This window comes from Chiloscyllium plagiosum, unplaced genomic scaffold, assembly GCF_037043375.1.
Source record: "Chiloscyllium plagiosum isolate Xiang-an unplaced genomic scaffold, Cpla_swu_hap1 HiC_scaffold_23, whole genome shotgun sequence".
Classification (NCBI taxonomy): Eukaryota; Metazoa; Chordata; class Chondrichthyes; order Orectolobiformes; family Hemiscylliidae; genus Chiloscyllium; species Chiloscyllium plagiosum.
In genome coordinates this window covers 58,843,019-58,867,367 of record NW_028270161.1, presented here as the reverse complement: position 1 = coordinate 58,867,367, position 24,349 = coordinate 58,843,019, and the positions used below count along the sequence as shown (strand labels likewise).

Below are 24,349 nucleotides of genomic sequence, written 5' to 3'. Positions count from 1 at the left end.
AAAATGTAAGACCTCACACTTTTCTGTATTAAACTCCATTTGCCATTTCTCGACCCACTTCCCCAGCTGATCAAGGGATCCAGCAATTTCTGATAACCGTCTTCACTGTCCACAATGCCGCCTATTTTGGTGTCATCTGCAAACTTACTAATCATGCCTTGTACATTGTCATCCAAATCATTGATATAGATAACAAACAGTAATAAGCCCAACACAGACCCCTAAGGTGCTCCACTAGTCACAGGCCTCCAGTCCAACAAGCATCCTTCTACTAATACCCTCTGCTTCCTACCATCAAGGCAATTTTATATCCAGTTTGCCAGCTCGCCCCGCATTCCGTGCAATCTAACCTTTCAGAGCAGCCTACCATGTGGAATCTTATCAATCTGAAATCCATATATATTACAGCTACTGCCCTGCCCTTGTCAACCTTCCTGGTCACTTCACCAAAGAACTCTAACACATTTGTGAGGCATGATCTCCCACACACAAAGCCATGCTGACTACTCCGAATCAAACTCTGTCATTCCAAATCTTATCTCTCAGCATCTTCTCAAGTAACCTACGTACCACAGATGTTAAGTTTACTGATCTATAGTTCCCAGGTTTTTCTTAGTGTGCCCTTCTTGAATAATGGCACAACATTCACTACCCTGCAGCCTTCCAGGACCTTACCCATGGCTAACAATGATGTAAAAATGTCAGCTAGGGCCCCCATAATTTCTTCTATAGCCTCTTGCAGTGTTCTTGGATATATCTGGTCAGGACCAGGAGATTTATCCACCTTCGTACATTCTAATACGTCCAGCACCTCATTGCTCTTTCTTGTGGAATGAATCAAATTGATTCCTGACTGCTTTTGGTGATGCTGTTCCTGAGGGGAAGGCCTGAAATGTTTATCAATTATTAATATTTGGTTATTTAGAGAAACTTGTGTAGAGAAATTATTTAGAGAAATTTTTAGGGCCAGAGTGGAAAGCATAAGATTTGTTTCCACGGTAGAAGGGTCAATTACGAGGGATCATGGGTCCAAGGGTGCGAGGGGGGAGTTTAAAGGAGATGTGCGATGCAAGTTTTTCACACAAAGAGTGGTGAGTGCCTGGAACGTGTTGCCAGAGGAGATGGTGGAAGCAGATACAATAGACCATTCAAGAAACACCTGGTCAAATACTTGAATAGGAAGGGAATAGAGGGATACGGAAGTGAAGACAGTTTTAGTATGGAAGGGCAAAATGTGTCTGCACAGGCTTGGAGGGCTAAAGGGCCTGTTCCTGTGCTGTATTGTTCTTTGTTATTATTAAAAGTTAACCTAAGTTGTTCATTAATTTGCTGTTAGAAAAATAAAGTCATTTTCCTTGCTTCATTTGACAGTATTTTGAAAAAGGCTTTAAAACTTTAAACTTCTTAGAGCAGTTCAGAATGGGCAATAAATTCTGGCTTTGCCAGTGACACCCACATCCTGAAAATAAATAAAATTATGAAATCCCTCAGTGACTATTGAAGTTGATGTGTTGACTTCAAACAATGTTTTGTTTTGAACCAAATATTTTAAAATCTCTATTTAAAATTATATTGTAAAGAAAAATATTAATAATAGACACTGATTTTGTCTACCCTTAGAACTTAATTTGATTGTAACCTTGAGCTTGGGCAGTCCTAGAAGGTAAATAAGTTTACAAACTGAAGAGGTCTCTATTATTGTCTAAATTTTCATTGGACCTGACAGCTGATGATATTTATTATCCAGGTGATGATAAAGCAGCCGCAACTATGGCAACAGGAGTGATCACAAACCTGCCCTCACTAACACCAGCTTCTGGGACTGTGGATACATTTCCACGTAAGTGCTCTTAAGTTAACATGCTAGCACCATTGCAGAATGGCTTTCGCTATATTCAGAAATATTAATGGTAATTGCATGCTATTTCTCAAATTCCACACATGTTCTAGAATGCTGTGTCTCAAGTACATCAAAGACAACTGTGCTCTAATGCTAGTGTAGCCGATTCATAGAGTCATAGAGTCAAAGAGATGTACAGCATGGAAACAGACCCTTTGGTCCAACTCGTCCATGCTGACCAGATATCCCAACCCAATCTAGTCCCACCTCCCAGCACCTGGCCCATATCCCTCCAAATCCTTCCTATTCATATACCCATCCAGATGCTTTTTAAACGTTGCAATTGAACTAGCGTCCACCACTTCCTCTGGCAGCTCATTCTGTACACTTACCACCCTCTGCGTGAAAAAGTTGCCCCTTAGATCTCTTTTATATCTTTCCCCTCTCACCCTAAACCAATGCCCTCCCCCACCATTGGAGGTATAGTGGACAGTGAAGGTTACCTCAGATTACAACAGGATCTTGATCAGATGGGCCAATGGGCTGAGAAGTGGAAGATGGAGTTTAATTTAGATAAATATATTAACCAAATCCAGATACCTGGCAACATTACCCTTCTGATAGGGATGGGGGAGTACAGAACAGCAATAGGCCATTCAGCCCTTTAAGGCAGCTCCACCATTCAGTAAGGTCGTGGTTGTGATTTCAGTTCCATTCTCTTATCTTCCTCCCAGAAGCCTTTACTCCCTCATCGATCAGTAATTCATCTAACATTTGATGGGCGTTTTTGCAAAACCAGGGGAAACTTCAATAAAGGCAAAGGGGAAAATAATGTGAAGGAGAGAAGTAAAACTTTACAACAATTCAGTCCTTTAATTGAAATTCTGCATTGCTTCACTGAGTCGATAACAACATTTTAGTTTTCTATCACATGTTCATATTTGATCAGACTGTACAATGATGCCAGATGCTGTTGTATCTAGCCTGAAATATAACTCTGTTACTAACTAACTAGTGTCTGTCAGAATTTTTCGTTGTTTAGTTTTGCTAAATCCTGTCTGAAAGAGTATTGTAGGTCTTGTAGACCTTAGCAGAGGATGGCAACAATTTCGAACTGGTTAGGTGTAAGTGTTTCAAACCAGGAGACCCAGAAACAAAGGTTTAAATTATGTTGTTGGTTAGGAGTGAAATAGAAAAGGACCATATAGTGAATAAGATTTTAATAAAATGAATTCCACAACTGGTATTCAACAATGTACTATTAATTAGTCTTAGCCTTTGACCAGTAACACACGGTGAGAAGGTAATTGGGGCACACTTGAACTGACAAGGAAGCAGCAGAGAACCATCACAAGCTGACTGCAATGGGATGTGGGGGATGTTTAACATCAATGTTGAAATGAAAATCTCAGTCCTAGATTGCTTTCTCACACATGAGGGCTACTGAGCAGAGGATTGTATCGGAGCTGGTGCTTAACTAGTGCTGCATAGAAACCTGGAGGCTGAAGGTTTCATGAATCCTGAAACATTGTTGTTGAATTTTGGCAAAACCCAGAAAGAATATTCCAGAGGGGCAGAATGATTCTTGATGGCCTCTTTTTGCTGGGTGTGGTATACAACCCTAATTAATAAGTTGGAACGCTCGTCACAACTGGAGAACAATCTGAGCAATTAAGCCTTCTAAGCCACAAATGATTTGATTCCGTTGCATTCTGTTATTTTCACAAATAATAACCATTTGTATGTTTGCTTCAGTTGGTGGGAGGAGTTTTTGCCCCTGTTCATTAGTCTCATCACAGTATTTCTCCAAATTTCAACCATGGATAACAAATCCTCCAAGGAAGAATTAGCTAGTTTTTGGCAGTCGTGCAGATCTGGATCTGAATCCTGGAATTTTTGTTTTAAAGGACACATTGGGAGATTGGACAAACTAACTTTTGTATTATTTATGAATGTTATGAGAAGTCTTATTTAGATGTTGTTAACTGTTCTGGAGCATGTGCCAGTGGCCAGTTATAAGCAGAATATTCAGAGCAGCTTTGGTGAATTTCTACAGTGCATCTTGTAGATGATGCACACTGCTGCTATTGAGCTTCAGTCATGGAGGGAATGGATGTGGTAGCAATCAAAGAACTGCTTTGTCCTGGAGTGGTGTTAGTTGTGTCCATCCAGGCAAGTGTAGAGTATTCCATCACGCTCCTGAATTGTGCCTTGCAGATGGTAGACAGGCTTTGGGGAGTCAGGTGGTGGTGGGTTAGTTGCCGCAGTGTCTCTAACCTCTGACCTACTCTTGTAACCACTATGTTTATATGGCAAGTGCAGTTGAGTTTCCGGTCAATGGTAACCCCATTATTGAATTGGAGATTCAATGATGGTAATACCATTGAATGTCCAGTTGTGATGGTTAGAATGTCTCTTATTGGTGATAGTCATTGTGTGACCAACTGTCTGTTTTCCCCCCCTTTCATCATTTTCTGTGGGAACAAGTACTTCATTCTTACCAATCTGTGAAAAACAAGTAGAAGAAAGTGTGGACTGCACATGCTGGAGAGCCAGAGTCGAAAAGTGTGAGGCAGCATCGAGTAACAGGAGAGTCAACATTTCGTCAGCTATCCTGCTCCTCAGATGCTGCCTGACCTGCTGTGCTTTTCCAGTGCCACACTTTTCAACTGTGGAAAAACAATGCTTTGTTTGTCATGTTCTTGAATTTGTTTTTATTTTATTATACGGGAAGTTAGTCATGAAATCTTTTGAAGTTTAAGCATGTTTTCCGTTCCCATCCAGTATTACAAAAGCGAGATGGGAGTGAGAAGCAAAGTCGGATATATCCATTTATTAATCCCACTACTGCTATTGAATTCCGAGCAAACCTACAACGGCAACAAAAGGTAAAGAGTAGCATTCTGCAGCTGCTAGAACATCAGAGTTCCTAACTATTCAATCTCTGCTGAAATACTTGTTCTACATTTGTGATATTATACAGAAGTAATTGCAGCGATTCCCTTACATGAACAGAAGAAGTAAGAGCAGGAATAGACCATTCAGCCTGCTGAACTGCTTCTGTTATTCAGTAAGATGGCTGATTTTCTACCTTAACTCCGTCTTCCTGCAATATCTCCATATCCCTTGATTTCCTAACATAAAAAAAAATCGGTTCATCTCCCGTCTTGAATCTAATCAAAACCTGAGCATCCAGATTTCTGAGGGAGACAGTTCTACAGATTCATAACCCTTTGAGTAAAAGAGTTTCTCCTTAGCTTCATTTTAAACAGCTGAACTTTTATCTGAGATTGTCATTTGTAGTTATCATTGTAGAGTTGTACAGTACAGAAACAGAACCTTCGATACAACTCATCCATGCTGACTGTCATCCCAAACTAAACTAGTCTCACCAGCCTGTGCTTAGCTATATCCCTCCAAATCTTTCTTATTCATGGGGTTCTTTCTGGGGAAGGTGGGACCTCTATAAACCTCTATATCTACACCTGAACCTGAGGGGCACCAGTATCCTTGGGGGGAGGTTTGCTAGTGCTCTTGGGGGTGGGGGGGGTTTAAACTAACTCTGCAGGGGCTTGGGAACCTAGACTGTAGCTTTAGGGTGCAGGACCTGGAGTGTAGGGAGGTTAGGAACATGGCATCAATCTCAAAGGAGGGTGCCTGTAAACAGGAAAGTGGCTTGAAGTGTGTATACTTCAATGCAAGAAGTATACGAAATAAGGTCGGTGAACTTGCAGCGTGGGTTGGTACCTGGGATTGCGATGTTGTGGCTATTATGGAGACATGGGTAGAACAGGGACAGGATTGGCTGTTGCAGGTTCCAGGGTTTAAGTGTTTTAGTAGGGTCAGAGGTGGGAGTAAAAGAGGGGGAGGTGTAGCATTGCTTGACAAAGATAGTATTACAGCGGTGGAAAGGAGGATTGATGAAGACTCGCCATCTGAGGTAGTTTGAACTGAGGTTAGGAATAGGAAAGGTGAGGTCACCCTGTTAGGAGTTTTCTACAGGCCTCCTAATAGTCCTAGAGACGTAGAAGAAAGGATTGCGAGGATGATTCAAGAGAAGAGTGAAAGTAATAGAGTGGTTGTTGTGGGGGACTTTAACTTTCCAGATATTGACTGGGAAAGCTATAGCTCGAGTTCGTTAGATGGGTCGGTATTTGTCCAATGTGTGCAGGAGGGTTTCCTGACACAATATGTAGACAGGCCAACAAGAGGTGAGGCCATACTGGATTTGGTTCTGGATAACGAACCAGGCCAGGTATTAGAATTTGAGGTAGGTGAGCATTTTGGGGACAATGACCACAATTCGGTGACTTTTACTCTAGTGATGGAGAGGGATAAGTGTGCACTGCAGGGCAAGAGTTATAGCTGGGGGCAGGGAAATTATGATGCGGTGAGGCACGATTTAGGATGCGTGGCTTGGAAACGTAGGCTTCAAGGGAAGGGCGCAATTGATATGTGGAGCTTGTTCAAGGAGCAACTATTGAGTGTCCTTGATAAGTATGTACCTGTCAGGCAGGGAGGAAAGGGTCGTGTGAGGGAGCCGTGGTTTAATAAGGAATTGGAATCCCTTGTTAAAGGGAAGAGGGCGGCCTATGTAAAGATGAGGCGTAAAGGTTCAATTGGGGCGATTGAGAGTTATAAGGTAGCCAGGAAGGATCTGAAGAGAGAGCTAAGAGCAGCAAGGAGGGGACATGAAAAGTCCTTAGTTGGTAGGATTAGGGAAAACCCAAAGGCTTTCTATAGGTATGTCAGGAATAAAAGAATGACTAGGGTAGGAATAGGTCCAGTCAAGGATAGACGTGGGAAGTTGCGTGTGGAGGCTGAAGAGATTGGGGAGGCACTGAATGAATACTTTTCGTCAGTATTCACTCAGGAACAGGACATTGTTGCTGATGTGAATACTGAGTCACAATTAATTAGAATGGACGGCTTTGAGATATGTAGGGAAGAGGTGTTGGAAATTCTGGAAAGGGTGAAAATAGATAAGTCCCCTGGGCCTGATGACATTTTTCCTAGGATTCTCTGGGAAGCAAGGGAGGAGATTGCAGAGCCATTGGCCTTGATTTTTATGTCCTCGTTGTCTACAGGAATAGTGCCAGAAGACTGGAGGATAGCAAATGTGGTTCCCTTGTTCAAGAAGGGGAGTAGGGATAACCCTAGTAACTATAGGCCGGTGAGTCTCACTTCTATTGTGGGCAAAGTCTTAGAGAGAATTGTAAGGGATAGGATTTATGAACATCTGGATAGGAATAATGTGATCAAGGATAGTCAGCATGGTTTTGTGAAGGGCAGGTCGTGCCTCACAAACCTTATTGAATTCTTTGAGAAGGTGACTAAGGAGGTAAATGAGGGTAAAGTGGTAGATGTGGTGTATATGGATTTTAGTAAGGCGTTTGATAAGGTTCCCCATAGTAGGCTACTGCAAAAAATACGGAGGTATGGCATTGAGGGTGAGTTGGAGGTTTGGATTAGGAATTGGCTGGCTGGAAGAAGACAGAGGGTAGTAGTTGATGGTAAAGGTTCATCTTGGAGTACAGTTACTAGTGGTTTTCCGCAAGGATCTGTTTTGGGATCATTGCTGTTTGTCATTTTTATAAATGACCTGGAGGAGGGGCTAGAAGGTTGGGTGAGCAAGTTTGCGGATGATACGAAAGTCGGAGGAGTTGTTGACAGTGAGGAAGGATGTGGCAGGTTACAGCGGGATATAGATAAGCTGCTGAGCTGGGCAGAAAGATGGCAAATGGAGTTCAATGTAGGTAAGTGTGAGGTGATTCACTTTGGTAGGAGTAACAAAAAGATGGGTACTGGGCTAATGGTCGGATACTTGGTAGTGTGGATGAGCAGAGGGATCTTGGTGTCCATGTACACAGATCTCTGAAAGTTGCCACCCAGTTAAATAGTGCGGTGAAGAAGGCATATAGCGTACTGGCTTTTATTGGTAGAGGAATTGAGTTCCGGAGTCCTGAGGTCATGTTGCAGTTGTATAAGACTCTGGTGCGGCCGCATCTGGAGTATTGTGTGCAGTTTTGGTCGCCATACTATAGGAAGGCTGTGGAGGCACTGGAACTGGTGCAGAGGAGGTTTACCAGGATGTTGCCTGGTATGGTAGGAAGATCGTATGAGGAAAGGCTGAGGCACTTGGGGTTGTTTTCATTGGAGAAAAGAAGGTTTAGGGGTGACTTGATAGAGGTGTACAAGATGATTAGGGGTTTAGATAGGGTTGACCATGAGAACCTTTTTCCACGTATGGAGTCAGCTATTACGAGGGGGCATAGCTTTAAATTAAGGGGTGGTAGGTATAGGACAGATGTTAGGGGTAGATTCTTTACTCAGCGAGTCGTGAGTTCATGGAATGCCCTGCCAGTAGCAATGGTGGACTCTCCCTCTTTATGGGCATTTAAACGGGGATTGGATAGGCATATGGAGGATAGTGGGCTAGTGTAGGTTAGGTGGGCTTGGATCGGCGCAACATCGAGGGCCAAAGGGCCTGTACTGCGCTGTATTTTTCTATGTTCTATGTACTTATCTAAAAGTCTTTTAAATGTTGAAATTGTACTGCATCCATCACTTCTTCTGGAATTTCACTCCACACACAAACCAGTCTCAGTGTAAAACAAAAAAATATTGATCCTTGTCTTTTTTTAAATTTTTCTCCTCTGAGAAGTATGCCCCCTAGTATTAAAATCCCCCACCCTCAGGAAAAGGTACCTGCCATTCACCTTATTTGTACCCCTCATGATTTTATAAACCTCAATATAGTTTAGTTTATAAACCTCAACCTCCTGCACTCCTTTGAAACAAGTCTAAGCCTATCCAGCCTCTTCTTACAACTCAAATCCTCTATTCCTAGCAACATCATGGTAAATTTCTTTGCCTTAATATTAATAGCATCCTTGACATACACATGCACCACATTCTGCACACATACTGTCAGCCAAAGGAAACATTCGGCAATCCAATGTTCCTTTTAAATGTACACATTGAGCAAAACCAGCTTTTTCAGTGTGTTGTTCTTTTCTATAGCTTGTAGGGCCATATGCACACATTATTTAATTCAATGTAAGACTAAGGTAGTACCTTCCAAGCACTGGGCTGCCATGGGAATGTACAGCTTAATGGGAACAGGGTTGGCAGCATTTACTAGCAGAAAATGAGGACTGCAGATGCTGGAGATCAGAGCTGAAAAATGTGTTGCTGGAAAAGCGCAGCAGGTTAGGCAGCAGCAAAGGAGCAGGAGAATCGATGTTTCGGGCATAAGCCCTTCTCATTCCTGAAGAATGCCCGAAACGTTGATTCTCCTACTCCTTTGATGCTGCCTGACCTGCTGCGTTTTTCCAGCAACACATTTTTTGGCAGCATTTACCTCAACAACTCCCTTAAATATGTTTATCTTTTAATGAGATCCTGTCCCTTTTCTTTTAAAGTTCGAGGGTATTTAGAACATTCTTACTCAATCTCTCACTATAGAATGCTCCCAGGAAGCTGGCTAATTTTATTTTGCTTTGTTAATGGGATGTGTGCCAGTATTTCCTGTCCCATACCCAGTTTCTTTGGAGAAGGTGGCAGTTGCCTTCAGAGATGTGATGCCAATCAAGCGGTCTGCTTGGTACTGGATGTATCAAGCTTCTTGAGTGTTGTTGGAGCTGCAGTCATCCAGGCAAATGTGGAATATTCCATCACACTCCAGATGTGTGCCTAGTTGATAGGGGACAGGCTTTGGGTAGTCAGGAGGTGAGTTACTTGCTGTCGTATTACTAAACTCTGACCTGCTCTTGTAGTCACTGTAGTTACTTGATGACTCCGTAGTGACACAGAGATGTTCAGCATGGAACTAGTCCCTTTGGTCCAACTCGTCCACATTGAACAGATATCCTAACCTAATCTTGTCCCATTTGCCAGCATTTGACCCATATCCCTCTAAACTCTTCCTATTCATATACCCATCCAGATGCCTTTTAAATGCTGTGATTGTACCAGCCTCCACCACTTGCTTTGGCAGCTCATCCCATGCACACACTACCCTCACTGGAAAAAGTTGTTCCTTCGGTCTCTTTTATATCTTTCCCCACTCACCCTAAACCTATGCCCTCTCGTTCTATACTCCCCCACCTCAGGGAAAAGACCACATACTTTTTGACTCTGATTTCCAGCATTTGCAGTCCTCAATTTCTCCCAGGGAAAATACCTTGTCTATTTATCCTATCCATGCCCGTCATGATTTTCTAAACCTCTATAAACCTCAGCCTCTGATGCTCCAGGGAAAACAACCTCAGCCTTTTTCCACCAGGACTCCCACCCACCCTCCGAGTACCCCTTCTCCTGCCTCCAACACATCCCATCCACCTGGATACCCCGTGCGAGCCTGTTACCTGCCCTTGATCTCTTTATTTCCAACTGCCACAGGGACATTGACCACCTCAACCTGTCCACCCTTCTCACCCACTCCAACGTCTCACCCTCGCAATGCAGCCCTCCACTGAACCCAACCTCACCATCAATCCAGCAGACAAGGGGGGGTACAGTGGTAGTTTGGCGCACCAACCTCTACACCACTGAAACCAGAGCTGAAAATGTGTTGCAGGAAAAGCGCAGCAGGTCAGGCAGCATCCAAGGAACAGGAGAATCGATGTTTCGGGCATATTCCCTTCTTCAGGAATCATGCCCGAAACGTCGATTCTCCTGTTCCTTGGATGCTGCCTGACCTGCTGCGCTTTTCCAGCAACACATTTTCAGCTCTGATCTCCAGCATCTGCAGTCCTCACTTTCTCACCGCTGAAACCAGGCCATCTACTACTGCCCTCTTGACCACAACCTCACCTCCCATCACCAAACCATCATCTCCCAGACCGTTCACAACCTCATCACCTCAGGAGATCTCCCATGCACAGCCTCCAACCTCATAGTCCAGGAACCCCGCACCACCCGGTTCTACCTCCTACCCAAAATTCACAAACTTGACTATTGTCTTTACCTGTTCCTGCCCCACTGAACTCATCTCTACATACTTTGACATCATCCTATCCTCCGGTCCAGGAATTCCCCACCTATGTTCAGGACACTACCCAGGCTCTCCACCTCCTCCATGACTTTTGTTTTCCTGGCCCCCAATGCCTCATCTTCACCATGGATATCCACTCCCTGTACCCATCTATCTGCCATGGTGAAGGCTTCCAAGCCCTCCATTTCTTCCTCTCCCATCGACCCCACCTGTACCCTTCCAGTGACACTCTCATTCGTTTGGCTGAATTGGCCCTCACCCTCAATAAGTTCTCCTTTGAATCCTCCCACTTCCACCAGACCCAAGAGGGCATGGGCACCACATGGGTTCCAGTCATGCCCTGTCTCTTTGTTGGGTACATGAAACAGTCCATCTTCCGCAGGTACACTGGCACCATTCCCCACCTTTTCCTCTGCTACATTGATGATTGTATCAGCACCACCTTGTGCTTTTGGATGTAGGTTTGCTCGCTGAGCTGCAAGGTTCATTTCCAGATGTTTCGTTACCTTAGTAGGTAACAGCTTCAGTGGGCCTCATGCGAAGCAATGCTGAAAATTCCTGCTTTCTATTTATATGTTTGGGTTTCTTTGGATTGGTGATGTCATTTCCTGTGGTGAAGTCACTTCCTGCTCCTTTTTTCAGGGGGTGGTAGATGGGGTCTAACAACACACTAAAACAGCAGCTAATGAACTTAAAAGACCCTATACAGACAATGAGCAAAACTAACGTCATTTACAAAATACCTTGCAAGGATTGTAGCAAACACTACATTGGACAAACAGGCAGAAAACTAGCCACCAGGATACATGAACACCAACTAGCCACAAAAAGACATGACCCTCTCTCACTAGTATCTTCACATACAGATGGAAGGACGCCACTTCGACTGGGACAACACATCCATCCTAGGACAAGCCAAACAAAGACACTCACAAGAATTCCTAGAAGCATGGCATTCCAACTGGAACTCTATCAACAAACACATCAAGTTAGACCCCATTTACCACCCCCTGAGAAAAGGAACAGGAAGTGACTTCACCACAGGGAATGACATCACCAACCCAAACAAACCCAAACATATAAGTAGAAAGCAGGAATTTTCAGCATTGCTTCGCCTGAGGCCCACTGAATATGTTACCTAGTAAGGAAACGAGATGTCTGGAAATGAACCTTCCAGCTCAGCGAGTAAACCTACATCCAAAACTTCAACTTGAGCTACAAATCTTCTCAAAGCTCGCTACCACCTTGTGCTCCCACGAGGAGGTTGAACAGTTCATCAACTTCACTAACATGTTTCACTCTGATCTTAAGTTCACCTGGGAGAAAGTAAGGACTGCAGATGCTGGAGATCAGAGCTGAAAATGTGTTGCTGGAAAAGGGCAGCAGGTCAGACAGCATCCAAGGAGCAGGAGAATCGACGTTTCGGGCATGAGCCCTTCTTCAGGATTCCTGAAGAACACTGACAACACTGATATCTACTACAAACCCATCGACACCCACATCTCCCTGGACTACACCTTCCACCCTGTCTCCTATAAAAGCGCTATCCCTTATTCCCAATTCCTCTGCATCTGCCGCATCTCCTCCCAGGAGGACTAATTCCACCACAGAACATACCAGATAGCCGCCTCCTTCAAAGACTGCAATTTCTCCTCCCACATGGTCGACGATGCCCTCCAGCGCATCTCATTCACTTCCTGCACTCCCCTTGCCTCGAGCCCCATCCCTCCAATCACAAGGACAGAACCACCCGATCCTCACCTTCCACCCACCAACCTCCGGTTACATCACATTATCCTCAGCCACGTCCACCACTGACAAACAGACCCCACCACCAGGAATATATTTCCCTCCTCACCCCTATCTGCATTCTGCAAAGACCATTCCCTCTACGACTCCCTTGTTATGTCAATGCCCCCCACTAACTCATCCTCTCCTCCAGGTACCTTTCACTGACACCACAGGAATTGCAAAGCCTGCGCCCATACCTCCCCCCAATTACCTCTGTCCAAGGCCACAAAGAAGCCTTCCACGTCTGTCAGAGATTTACCTGCACTTCTGCACACATCTACTATATCCATTGCTCCCAATGTGGTTTCCTCGACATTCAGGAGACAGGACACCTACTGGTGGAATGCTTCGGAAAACATCTCCATGACACACGCACAAAACAACCCCACTGCCCCATGGCCGGGTACTTTAACCTCCCCTCCCATTCCACCAAGGACATGCAGGTCCTGGGCCTCCTCTATTGCCGAACCCTTACCACCCAACACCTCAAGGAAGAATGCCTCATCTTCCACTTTGTGACCCTCCAACCACACGGGATCAATGTGGATTTCACCAGTTTCCTCATTTCCCCTCCCTCCACCTTATCTCAGTCCCAACCTTCCAACTGAGCACCGCCCTCTTGATCTGTCCGACCTGTGCATTGTTTTTCCCACCTATCCGCTCCACCCTCCTCTCCGACCGATCACCTTCACCCCTACGTTCAACTACTTATCGCATTCTCGGGTACTTTCTGCCAGCCCCGTACCCCCTCCCATTTATCTGTCAGCCCCCTTGGACCATTGACTCATTCTTTGAAGAGCTTATGTTCGAAAAGTCTATTCCCCAGCTCCTCGGATGCTGTCTGACTAGCTGTGCTTTCCCAGCACCACACTCTTTGATTCTGATCTCCAACATCTGCAGTGCTTGCTTTCTCTCAGTCTATTTAGCCTCTCCCTATAGCTGAAATCCTCCAACCCCGGCAACATCCTTGTCAATCTTTTCTGAACCCTTTCAAATTTCACAACATCCATTCATTAGGAAGGAGACCAGAATTGCACGCAATATTCTAAATGAGGCCTAACCAATATCCTGTACAACTGCAACATAACCTCCCAACTCTTGTACTCAATACTCTGACCAATAAAGGAAAGCATACCAAACACCACCTTCACTGTCCTATCTCCCTGCAACTCTACTTGCAAGGAACTATGAACCTACACTCCAAGATCTCTTTGTTTGACAACACTCCCCAGGATGTTACCATTAAGTGTATAAGTCCTGCTAAAATTTGCTTTCACAAAATGCAGCACTTTGCATTTATCTAAATTAAACTCCATCTGCCCCGCCTCAGCCCATTGGTCCATCTGATCAAGATCCTGTTGTACTCTGAAGTAACCTTCTTTGCTGTCCACTACACCTCCAATTTTGGTGTCATCTGCAAGCGTACCACTATACCTCCTATGTTCATGTCCAAATCATTTATATAAATGATAAAAAGTAGTGGACCCAGCACAGAACCTTATGGCACTCCACTGGTCACAGGCATCCAGTGTGAAAAGCAACCCTCCACCACCACCCTCTATCTTCTACCTTTGAGCCAGTTCTGTATCCAAATGGCTAGTTCTCCCTGTATTCCATGAGATATAACCTGGCTAACCAGTCTCCCATGGGGAACCTTGTCAAATGCCTTATTGAAGTCCATATAGATCACATCTACTGCTCTGCCCTCATCAACCATCTGTGTTACTTCTTTTAAAAACTCAATCAAGTTTGTGAGACATGATTTCCTACGCATAAAGCCATGTTGACTATCCCTAATCAGTTCTTTCCTTTTCAAATACATGTAAATCCTGCCCCTTAGGATTCCTTCCAACAACTTGCTCACCACCGATGTCAGGCTCACTGATCGATAGTTCCCTGCCTTTTCCTTACCATCTTTCTTAAACAGCGGCACCACGTTAGCCAACCTCCAGTCTTCCAGCACTTCACCTGTGACTATCGATGATACAAATATCTCAGCAAGAGGCCCAACAATCACTTCCCACAGATTTCTAGGGTACACCTCAACAGGTCCTGGGGATTTATCCACTGTTATGCATTTCAAGACATTTGGCAGCACTTCCTCTGTAATATGGATATTTTTCAAGATGGTACCATCTACTTTCCTACATTCTATCTCTTCCATGTCCTTCTCTAAAGTAAATACTGATGCAAAATACTTGTTCAGTATCTCCTCCATCTCTAGCAGCTCACACATAAGCTGCCTTGCTGATCTTTTGAGGGGTCATATTGTTTCCCTCGTTACTCTTTTGTCCTTAATGTATATATAAAATCCATTTCAATTCTCCTTAACCCTATTTGCCAAAGCTATCTCATGTCTCATTTTTGCCCTCCTGATTTCCCTCTTCAGTATACTCCTACTGCCTTTATACTCTTCTAAGAATTCACTCAATCTCTGCTGTCTCTACTTGACATTTGCTTCCTTCTTCTTAACCAAAACCTCAATTTATCTAGTCACCCAGCATTCCCTACACCTACCAGCCTTTCCTTTCACCCTAACAGGAATATATTTTCGCTGGATTCTCGTTGTCTCATTCCTGAAGGCTTCCCATTTCCCAGCCATCCCTTTACCTGCAAACATATGCTCCTAATCAGCTTTTGAAAGTTCTTGCCTAATACGTCAAAGTTGGCCTTCCTCCAATTCAGAACTTCAACTTTTAGATCTGGTCTATCCTTTTCCATCGCTATTTTAAATCTAATAGAATTATGGTCACTGGCTCCAAAGTGCTCCCCCATTGACACCTCAGTCACCTGCCCTGCCTTATTTCCCAAGAGTAGGTCAAGTTTTGCACCGGAATCCGTGTGGGATGAGTTGGTTACGGACCTTCTCTAGTAGGTGCACCCACATATTGAATCAGAACATTTTCTTGTACACATTTAACAAATTCCTCTCCATCTAAACCTTAATACTATGGCAGTCCCAGTCTATGTTTAGAAAGTTAAAACCCCCTTCCATAACCACCCTATTATTCTTGCAAATAACTGAAATCTCCTTACAAATTTATTTCTCAATTTCCTGTTATTAGGGGGGGGTCTATAATGCAATCCCAATAAGGTGATCATCCCTTTCTTATTTCTCAGATTACAGTTGAGTTTCTGATCAATGGTAATCCTCATGATGTAAATAGCTTAGAAGTCCATGACGGTAATGCCATTGCATGTTAAGGGGCAACGGTTGAATTCTATCTAGTTGGAGATGGTCATTGTGTGGCTCTCATGTGGTTCTTATATATAGCACGAATGTTGCTGTGTGATCTTTTCATGCACCTTGGTTTAAGATTTCATGTGAAAGGCAGTGCCTACAATCAAGGACCCCTTTTAAGTTATTTTTGTCATGCATGGCCTGTTTGTTACAATGTGTGGTATGTTAAAATTTCTTTTGGGTGGATAATGATGTGTAATATCTTATAGGGAATGAGCTGTTTGGTGCTATCTCCTGCGCATGACATGGAGGAAATATCACTTTCTACAGTACAGCACTCCCTCAGTGGCTGCCTGGATTATGTACTGAAATCTCTGAACTGTGATTTCAACTCATGAGATTTGATACTGGCTTGTGTTGTGCTCTGTTCCACATGTCTGTAGAGGTTCAGGGGCTCAGGGATAAGCGCTAGAGTGCTAAATCACTATCATTAAGTTGCTTGCTGTTGTAGTTAATGTTTGTGCTTTTATTCAGGAATTACTAAATGCACACAGTGGACCGGGTTATTTGAAAAGTACCTTTGCATCGAGAAGAAAATCTTTTTCTGGCAGCTGGCGAAGATTTGCCTTGGAAGAGCAAGATGAAGACAAGATAAATGAAAAGCCCAAATCTGTGTGTTTTGTTACAGGTGAAAATTCAGTTTGTGCTTTGCCTCCACTCTCCCATTTGATCCCTTTAGTCATGAGAACTATCAAACTTCTTCCCGAAAGCATTCAAAGTTTTGGCCTCAACTGCTTTCTCTAGCCATCATTCTCTAGTTGAAGACATTTCCTCTCATCTCAGTCTTAAATTTCCTATCCCAGATAACTGAACTGTGACTCCTGGTTCTGGACTCCCTGCAAATACTTGCGCTTTCTTCTAAACTGCAGTGAATATAGCCCTGACTAATCAAGTCTCTCCATATGTGAGCCTTGACATCCAGGAATCAGTCAACAATCTGTACCTGAGTCTGCATCCTTGATAAATTGCTGCAAAGCTTTCTACAAATGGCATACCTCAAGCCACACTCTAATTAATGTAACACCTGATTTTACTGAAGAATCTTTTCTGTGATCGATCACCTATTGACACAACAAGATTCAACACTGACTGTAAGATCAGCATTTATTCAGACTGTTATCCATTTGTTGAATTAGGCAATACAAATTTTCAGAGATTTACTAAGCTTTTGTTGTAAATCTGCAATACAAACATAAATTTCCACCTTTCTTTTCTAGCCCGTCTACCCGTCTAGATCCAACCCATCCTGGGGAGAACTCAACATTTTCTTTCTGTATAAAAGATGAAAAACAAAAATTGACAATCAGGAACACTGTAACTTAACTAATGTCAAACAACCTGAAGGGAGAAACTCAGAGCAACTAAATAACAATGTCATGGGAGTTGGAGTTAATGAACTCCAGCCTCCGCAGTGCCCACTAGACCTGTAAACCTTCAAGGGTGCTGAGGTGATTGTAACATGGTCAGCCAGAAGGACCTTTTGGAGTTTTAGTTCCCTGACTGGGGCTATTAATCTGGTTCAATCAGCTAGCCCTGGCTGACAGATAAAGAGTGGAGTGTCATCAAAACAAAAAGCGCATCAGAGACGCTAACATTCTGAGAACTAACTCTGAATGAGGCAGTACTAAAGTCAAGGCCTGTTCATATGTAAATAAAGGGTGACTTGGTGACAGGGTACCAACCTCTGTGGAGTCATTTCAGTGGTGATGAGTATGGGGTCACATTTCTGAAGAAACTTGCAACAGTTATAGTTTGGGTAAGCATTCCTTACATTATGTCTTTGTTTGGAAAGCTTGACTCATTTGACCCTGCCATCGAGCACTGGAGCCAGTATGTAGAAAAAATGCAGTATTTTATTCAGGCAAATTACATTGTGAAAGACAAAAACAACAAGCAATTTTCCTGGCAGCCTGTGGAACTGTAGATTTTTCTGTCATTAGGAGCCTAACATTCCGTATTGGGTTTTTTGACTAGGTTAAGGTAACTGGCAGAAGCCTGTGACTTTGGTTTAACCTTTAATGAGATGCTTAGGGACAATCTAGTATGTGGGATTAATGATGTAAACATGCAAAAACTAGACTTCAGAAAGGTATTCCAATTGCTTTATCATTGGAATATGCAACAAGTGGAGTGTATAAGTTGCAGGATATTCCAATAGAAGTGGACAACTTTGCCTGTCTGACTGAACTTGGGGAACATCACTTGAGTGAAGGAAATTGCTTACCAATTCAGGCCATATCCTGATCAGTAGGACTCTAGGTCAACCCACAGCAAAACCCTAAAACAAAGCCAAGCCTTGACCAAATAGTTAAAATTTTCTTTAGGATCCTGGCCAGCTAGCCATTGTTGTTGGTGGTGGTATGTGGCCTCAAGACAGTTAAAGGGCCCTACTAGATCTAAGTTGAGTAAGAGGACTCCAGGCTGGTATCGAGGAAAGTCCATCTGCATCTGGCTTGAAACAGTTAAATTGCTTCGCAACGTCAAAATCAGAACCAATCCAGATAACCATCTGGTTAAGTAGTCATACAGTTCTATTGGAGCCTGATACTGGCATGGCTACATCAATAATCACAGAACTAATTTTTAATAAAATTTACTCTGGACTCCAGCCATTAACTTTTCGCAAGACCTTTGCTAAGTTGAGAACCTGAGCTGGGAAACCTTTACAGATTAAGGGTGCAACTTTGGTTCCAGTCTCTTATGAAAACCAGCTGGTTCATTTACTGGTATAGTAAAAGGCTTGGTGCCCAAACTTGTCTGTTTAAAATTGATTGTGAGAGATTCACCTAGATTAGCTCAACATTTTTTAATTCAAAAATGATTGCCTGAGTGAAGTCCCAGTTAAATACCCGGCAATTTTTCAGGAAGGTCTTGGAACGAACAAGGGAGCCAAGGCCACCTTGCATGTTGACCAGAAAGTAATGCCGTAATTCTGCAAGACCCGCTCAGTGCCATTTGCCCTATGGACAAAGGTAGAGGCAGAATTCAGAAAGCTGGAAAACAAAGAGATCGTCAAACAGTTCAACTCATGGAATGGGCTGCTGTACTGATTTTTGAAGCCTGATAGGTCAGTTTGTCATTGTGGGGATTTTCAAGAAATGATGAATTGCTTTTCAGAGCTAGATAATTATCCTATCCCTCACATAGAGGATTCCTATGCAAAGCTGGCAGGCAGGCTGTCCTTCATGAAGCTGGACATGAGCCACACTTCAATCATGTTTAGACCAGGATTCCTGGATGGATGCTACATTTAATACCCATAAAGGCTTGCACCAATAACTGAGACTTTTCAGCAGATGATTGAGAATGAATTGCAACTTTTCAGGTCGCCATTTACCCAGATGTTGCTCTAATAACAGGGAAAACTAACAAGGAACACTAAGAGAAATTGCATGTAGTCCTAAGGTGTTTTTTCCAAGACAGATGTATGTCTGAGCAGGGATAACGGTGTGTTCCAGGTATCCCCAGTCACCTACTTGGACTACAGAGTCGACAAGACTGGGTTACACCTGTTGAAAGATAAAGCGAGGGTGATCAAAGGTGTTAGGCTCCTATGTCTGTCCAGCAGCTTAGATCATTTTTTGAGCTGGTAAATTATTATGGAAACTCAGGCCTCCATCCTGACACCTTTGCACTCCTAAAAAAGGGTCAGCCTTGGAAATGGTCACATAGATCAGCCCTACCTTTCAATGATGTAAAGAAACAGTTTAGATTACCTACAGTGTGGAATCAGGCTCTTCGGCCCAACAAGTCCACACCTGCCCTCCGAAGAGAAACCCACCCCCTATATTTACCCCTGACTAATACACCTAACACTACAGGCAATTTAGTGTGCCCAATTCACCTGACCTGCACGTCTTTGGACTGTGGGAGGAAACCAGAGCACCCGGAGGAAACCCACGCAGACACGGGGAGAATGTGCAAACTCCACACAGACAATTGCTCAAGGCTGGAATTGAACCCGGGTCCCTGGCGCTGTGAGGCAGCAGTGCTAACCACTGAGCCACCATGCTGCCTGGGTACTAATCTAATCTAATCATTGGCATCCTGGACTTTGGCTAACACACTGTACAAATATGCCCAGATAGAAAAAGAAGTATTTGTGGGCATATTTGGCATCAAGAGGTCCCATCAAAACCTTTATGGACAAAAAGTTTTGATAATCATAGACCACAAACCTCTATTAGGTTTGCTTAAAGAAGACAAAACTTGCTGCCCATAGTTTCAGGCCATATTCAGTGGTAGGCTCTAATACTAAGTGCGTATAATTACAAGTTAGAACATTGTCTGGGAGGCAGAGTAGTGGATGCAATGTGCCGCTTCTAGTTGGCAGATACACTACCAGTAGTTGTCCCAGTGGAAGAGTCTGTAATGAAACCAAATTTTCTGGGGACACTCTCAGTCGCAGTTGACAATATCAGAGTTTGGACTAGAAAGATCTAGTCGTTTCAAAAATGAAACAACTAATTGGACCTGGAGAGACCAGCTAACAGTTGAGGACGGTATGTTGTTATGGGGAGCAACAATGGTTGTCTGAAGCAAAGGTCGCTGTCAAATACTGCCTGAATTTCACCAGGATTATCCTGGTGAGAAGTTATGTCTGGTGGCCAGATTGAATGTAGACATAGCTGCATTGGTGGGGCAGTGCCCAGAGTTCATATGTAAGATGAACACTCCCCACCAAAGGCTGTGGAGAATTGGTGCAGGAAATAATGCATCCCAGTGCGGTGGTGCCCACGTGTCTGAAAAAAGGTGCCCAGCAGAGTGAGCAGTGTTTCTATCTTAAATATTCTTTGCTTTTTTTTAATAGACAAATCCACTGATCAATCTGGATTAAAACAGTACATTCAACAACAGCGACAACTATTGTTGATACAGGTATGAGAACTTCCATGATGCTTTCCCTCTTAATCGTCTTGAAATTGTTTGCCTCTGAAAGCTCACCTGCATCTCCTATTGGAGAGGTGCATTGTGGCCTCATCAGGTTTTATTGACCTGGAATGAGACAACATGACAGAGGGTCTCCAGATTCAAAATGTTAACTCTCTCTACAGATGCTACCAGACCTGCTGAGTTTCTCTAGCAACTTCTGTTTTCTTTTTATGATCGTGGGCAAGCTCTCTGATTTTCCTGCCCTTGGTATACTTGATGCAGTAGATGGAGAATGAGAGAAAGGTCCTGCCAGCCAGTCTCTGCATCTGACTGAAGCTCCTCATCCTTGGAACTTTTGAAGTGAATATCTTCTGCACCATCTCCAAAATCTGGACAAGTGTGGCAGTGAGAATTGTACTTCCAATGATTTGATAAAGGTTTACCACAACTCCTGTGGTTTTAGTGATGGTTTGAAGGGATTAAGCTTTTATTCTCCTCCATCTCCTTAACCCTGGAGGCTGTCTGAACCGTAGCAACCCTCTGGAGCTCACTTCCTACAGTCTACCCTGCCTACACACAGTCTCTATCCCTAGTGCTTCCCTTTTCCTCAACACTACAATATGACCAAAGTTGAAAGATACTCCTTTTCCCTCAGCCAGTGATAGAGGATCTTCTACCCTTTACATAGACAGGCATAGAAAATAGAGGCAGAAGTAGCCTGCTCGGTCAATCAATATAATCGTGGGCTGACCATCTAAGTCAGTATGCTGGTTCTGCTTTCTCACCATACCCTTTGATTCCTTTAGCCCTAAAAAGTTCAACTACTTTCTCCCCCATCTGGGTATAACTCCGCCTTGGAACTATAGTTACAGACCAGATAAACACCCGCCATCCCCTCCAAAATATAGCAAAGAGATAGCTTGACCTTAACTTTTATATTTATTTAAAGGCACGTGTAAGGCATTGTCACCACTAGGCTTTAAGAAAAACACATTTTATTCACGCAACATTGAGCCATAGAATCCTACAGCACGGAAACAGGCCCTTTGGCCCAAAATGGTCCATGCTGACCAAACTGTCCATCCACGCTAACCCCATTTCCCTGCACTAGGCCCATATCCTTCTAAACCTTTCCTATCCATGTATTTGTCCAAATGCCTTTTAAATGTTAATGTACCTGCCTCAACCACTTCTGCTGGCAGATGGGGTGAGTGCATTCACCCTATTCATGCCTCTCATGATCCTATAAGGTCCCCCACCTCTAGAAGGTCCCTCCTCAGTCTCCTTTAAAGAAAAAAGTTCTAGCTTGTCCAACCTCTCCCTATAACTCAGACTATTGAATCCAGGCAACATCCTTGTAAATTTTTCCTGCACTCTTTCCAGTTTAATAACATCCTTCCTATAACAAGGTGACTAAAACGGAACACAATACTCCAAGTGCAGCCTCACCAACATCCTGTACAACTGCAACATAACTTCCCAACTTCTATACTCAGTGTCCTGACAGATGAAGACCAGTGTGCCAAAAGCCTTCTTTGCTGCCTTGTCTACCTGTGCCTCCTCTTTCAGAGAACCATGCACATGAACTCCAAGATCTCTCTGTTCCGTGACACTCCTTAAGGCCCTACCATTCACCACAAAACTCCTAACTTGATTTGACTTTCCAAAATGCAAGACCTCACATTTTTCTATATTAAACCTATTTATATTCCCTCTAAAATACTGCATAGTGTTAGTGTTTTTGCTCAGCTCAAAAATCATATCCGTCTGTCAGTCCCAAAGATTAACTGTAGAACCCAATTGAATCGGTTCATGCTAATGGCCAAAGTGTTGCAGTGGTTTGCGATTGCCTTTGGCAGGATGATTGACTAGGAAACTCTCCTCTTCTCACTGCGTGCCATCAAGTCTGTTCAAAGAATTACATGGTGACAATCAACCTGTGTTCCTAGTTCACATTCGGAATGTGTCTTCTTGGTCAAAATGTCCTGCTGTGGGACTTGAACCTAGAGCTTGTGGCTCCTGGATAGGGACACTAACCATTGTGTCAAGAGACCTCTTTAATCATGTGAAGAAGATTGTTCCATTTGTAAAATTTGGGATGTGGGTGTTGATGGCTGGGACAACATTTAATGCCCTTCCCTAATTGTCCTGGAGAAGATGGTGGTGAGCAGCCCTTTTTGAACCACTGTAACTCCTTGAGTTATGAGGAGTCCCACACTGCTGTGGATGATTTTTAAGCCAATAATATCCGAGTATGCACTATAGGATCGTAAAGAGGCAGCTACGGAGATAGTGGATGTATTCCTGACCCGGGTGCCAGGGTCAGGAATGTCTTGGAGCGAGTCTATAGGATTCTTAAGAGGGAGGGTGAGTAGCCAGATGTTGTGGTACACATTGGTACCAATAACGTAGCTTGGAAAAGAGATGAGGATCTGAAAAGTGAATATAGGAAGTCAGGTTGGAAGTTAAAAGGCAGAACGAGCAGATTAGTAATCTCAGGATTGCTATTGGTGCCACAGGTAGTGAGGCTCGGAACAGAGAACAAGTACAGCTGAATACATGGCTGCAGAGCTGGAGTAGGAGGGAGAGCTTCAGATATGTGGATCACTGGGATAGCTTCTGGAGAAGGTGGGACCTGTATGAGGAGAGTGGGATGCACCTGAACTGGAGGGGTACCAATATCCTGGGTGGGATGTTTGCTAGAGCTCTTTGGGAGAGTTTAAACTCGTTTGGCAGGGGGATAGGAACCGGAGCTACAGATCAGAGGATGGAGTAGCTAGTGAATAGGCAGATATAGCATGCAGAGAGTCTGTGCGGGAGGATAGACGGTTGGTAGGGCAAAATTGCAGTCAGTGTGATGGGTTGAAATGTATCTGTTTTAACACAAGAAGTGTCAGGAATAAAGGCGATGAACTTAGAGCAGGGATCAGTACTTGGTGCTTTGATATTGTGGCCATTACAGAGACTTGGATATCACAGGGGCATGAATGGTTGTTGGATGTTCCAGTGTTTAGATGTTTCAAAAGGAATAGGGAGGGAGGTAAAAGATGAGAGAATGGCATTACTAATTGGGATAGTATCACAACTGCAGAAAGGGAGGTCATTGAGGAGGGTTTGTATACTGAGTCAGTATGGGTGGAAGTCAGAAACAGGAAAGGAACAGTGACTTTCTTGGGAGTTTACATAGACTCCCCAATAGCAACAGAGACACGGAGGAGCAGAATTTGGAAAGGTGCAGAAGTAACAGGGCTGTTGACGTGGGTGACTTCAACTTCCCTAATATTGATTGGAACCTCCTGAGTGCAAATAGTTTGGATGGAGCAGAGTTTTATCAGGTGTGTCCAGGAAGGATTCCTGACTCAACATGTAGATAGGCCGACTAGAGGGGAGCCTTATTGGATTTGGTGCTTGGCAACGAACCAGGTCAGGTGTCAGATTTCTTGGTGGGAGAGCATTTCGGTGATAGTGATCACAACACCCTGACCATTATGATAGTCATGGAGAGGGATAGGAGCAGATGGTATTGGAAAGTATTTAATTGGGGTAGGGGGAATTATAATCCTGTTTGGCAGGAAATATGGTACATAAATTGTTATGAAGGTGTCGA

The 24,349-nt window shown here is 43.7% G+C and overlaps 1 protein-coding gene across 1 annotated transcript in view; it reads left to right on the top strand.

Moving 5' to 3' along the window:
* The first annotated feature begins 1,770 nt into the window (after window positions 1-1,770).
* Window positions 1,771-24,349, top strand: part of LOC122561440 (coiled-coil domain-containing protein 38-like) — a 72,171-nt gene continuing 49,592 nt past the window's right edge. Inside the window, exons 1-4 of the mRNA XM_087999723.1 lie at window positions 1,771-1,840; window positions 4,625-4,728; window positions 16,345-16,498; window positions 20,681-20,748. Of these exons, the coding sequence (XP_087855849.1) occupies window positions 1,771-1,840; window positions 4,625-4,728; window positions 16,345-16,498; window positions 20,681-20,748 (396 nt within the window). The remainder of the gene's footprint in view (window positions 1,841-4,624; window positions 4,729-16,344; window positions 16,499-20,680; window positions 20,749-24,349) is intronic.